This window comes from Triticum dicoccoides, chromosome 3B (genome assembly GCF_002162155.2).
Source record: "Triticum dicoccoides isolate Atlit2015 ecotype Zavitan chromosome 3B, WEW_v2.0, whole genome shotgun sequence".
Classification (NCBI taxonomy): domain Eukaryota; kingdom Viridiplantae; phylum Streptophyta; class Magnoliopsida; order Poales; family Poaceae; genus Triticum; species Triticum dicoccoides.
In genome coordinates, this window is record NC_041385.1 from 733,284,892 (window position 1) to 733,287,278 (window position 2,387).

At 55.0% G+C, this 2,387-nt stretch overlaps 1 protein-coding gene across 1 annotated transcript; it reads right to left on the reverse strand.

Annotated features, from left to right (window-relative positions):
- Positions 1-339: 339 nt before the first annotated feature.
- On the reverse strand, positions 340-1,757 carry LOC119281989 (uncharacterized protein At4g15970-like). Its single transcript, XM_037562369.1, has one exon. It carries the CDS (start codon positions 1,686-1,688, stop codon positions 579-581), a length of 1,110 nt encoding a protein of 369 aa, XP_037418266.1. The 5' UTR covers positions 1,689-1,757; the 3' UTR covers positions 340-578.
- Between the last annotated feature and the right edge of the window lie 630 nt (positions 1,758-2,387).

The window sequence follows — 2,387 nt, forward strand, 5'->3', positions numbered from 1 at the left end:
GTATAATATTTATAACACACAAATATTTTGAACTTTATTTTTATTACTTATGTTTTACGAATATTTCAAAAGGAACCTGCGCGTGCAAAATGGGCCGCATTATTTGCACCTAATTCAAGCCCCACATGCATCATCACTATACTTCATTTTATCATTTGCGAATATCCTTATGCTACATTAATATTTGTTATCCTTGTTGAACATGCGAGAGTAAATGGTGCAGTGCGCATAAGTCCAAGGTCTTTTTTGTGAGAAATAAAAAAATTCAATGTTTTTTTGGGAAAAACAGGCCACACGCTTCAAGTCGCTGACAACGGGTTCCATGCCACGTTGGCCAGCCAAGTCAGCGTTGATTTTGTATCCAAACGCGATTAGGACCGTATTTACACACCCGAGCCAAGTTATTGCACCAGTTCAATGTATCCCATAAGTTTTAGCATCAAAGTGACAGATTATGTCAAGTTCAAGCACCACCGGTGCAATTGACTTGATTTTCTAATCAATTGAGAGTTACAAGGCTGATTTGCAGTACTCTACTGCTTAACCGTGCGTGCATGCATGCACACGGCCGGACTTGGTCAGCGCTGCCTCATGGACTCCTCGCACTGGTCGGGGGCCGTCCACCTACGCCCGCTGCCCCTTCTCTCCGCCGGCGCTAGGCTCGTGTAGTTCTTCCAGTCGGCGGCCATGTTGGTGAGGTCGTGCACCTTGTTCTCGAGCCCGATGCAGCAGTTGGCGTGCATGGTGCACACCCGGTCCATCTCGTCGTGGAGCTGGCAGAAGCCGTCGAAGAGCGCCGTCTCGAGGAACACGAACCTGATGTGCAGCTCGCCGCCTGCCAGCTCGCCCTTAATCTCGTCGAACACCGCCTGGTCGTGGGTCGGCGGGAACCGCGACCTCGCCGCCCGCCACCGCCTCAGCATCTCCACCGTGCGGTTGGTGGACTTGACGTAGTAGAAGCCCGTGTTGGGCGCGTTCGTCAGGGCCTCGGCGTCGCCGTTGAACCGGTCGGTGGAGACGGCCATGTCGGCGTAGAGGCTGATGTACCGGAACGGGTTGCGCAGCCACATGATGTCCACGTCGGTGAAGAGGTAGCTGTAGCCGAGCTGGAGGACGCGCTGCTGGAGCTCCAGCTTGGCCCAGACGAGCTCGAAGTAGCTCTTGGTCATGAAGCGGTTGGCGGAGCTGACGTTGGCGGAGGTGACCTCGAGGAGGTAGCAGTGCGGGTGCACGGCCTCGCAGTGCGCCAGCGCGCCGGGGTCGACGGCCACGATGAGGGTGTGGTTGAGGAGGTGCGCGATCCCCTCGCCGTTGTTGAACCCCGCGCGGAAGAGGTCGAGGAGGGAGCCCGGGCGCGACCACGCCTCGTTCACCGACGTGATGATCACCGTCCCGTCGTCCGTGGCCACCCTCGGCAGCAGCTCCGCCAGCCCCGGGAACACCCTCTCCTCCGTCGTGTCCGTGTCCGTGAGGTTGGCATCATGGGTCATCTGCTCACGATGAGCTGATGACGATCCATTATTGTTGTTCCCCAAGGTGTAGGTGGAGATGCTGGTCAGCCGCTCGCCGACCCGGTCGGAGGCGAGGAAGAAGAGCAGGAGCGTGGGGAGGAGAGCCCCGAGGAGGAACGAGGCCGAGTGGCTTCCGCCGCCGCCGCCGCCGTGCTGCTTTCTCGGACTGCCCAACATGTCCACCACCACCAAGTACGTACGTAATCGACAGGGTTTCGGTACGTTGTGGCAGCAGACACAAATGGAAACTGCGTGCCACTGTCGCACGTACCGCCGTCGATCTGCGGGTGCTTTAAAAGGAGACCTCTCTCGGCTCCGCAGGACGCGTGTTGATCGCTTCAAAGTTCAAAACGATCGACGACCATATGTGCAGCCTGATGATGTGTGCACGCGAAATAACTAGTCTTCCTGTTTCGATCCAACGTAGGATTCGGCCCTCTGTGTCAACGTGTGTCTTAGTCCTGATTCGGTAAAACAACGGCACACGCCACAAGGTTTGTGGGAGTGGTACAACTTTTCAACGAGGAGGAACATCGGAGGAACGTATGCTAGCATGGTTACGTGCTTTGATCTATCTCAAAAACAAGTAACAGTCAAATTGGCCTACGTAGTCAATATAATTAGCGCGCGTGCCAATTCTCGATCGACCGGCCGGTTGCTTCCAAAGTTGGAAATGTTCCGGCCAGCCGGCCAGATCCTGGAAGGCAAAAGTCGCGGAGCCTTGGGGTAGAAGGATTGAAGCTTGACAGCAAAGTTCAAAGTCCAGTCAACCTAAAGTGCAACGTTTCCCTCTTTGGCGCCTCTTTCCTGGGCTGTTCTTTGACAATGACAATGACAACGGTTCAACGCGTCCATTCATGCTATGACACTAGTGCA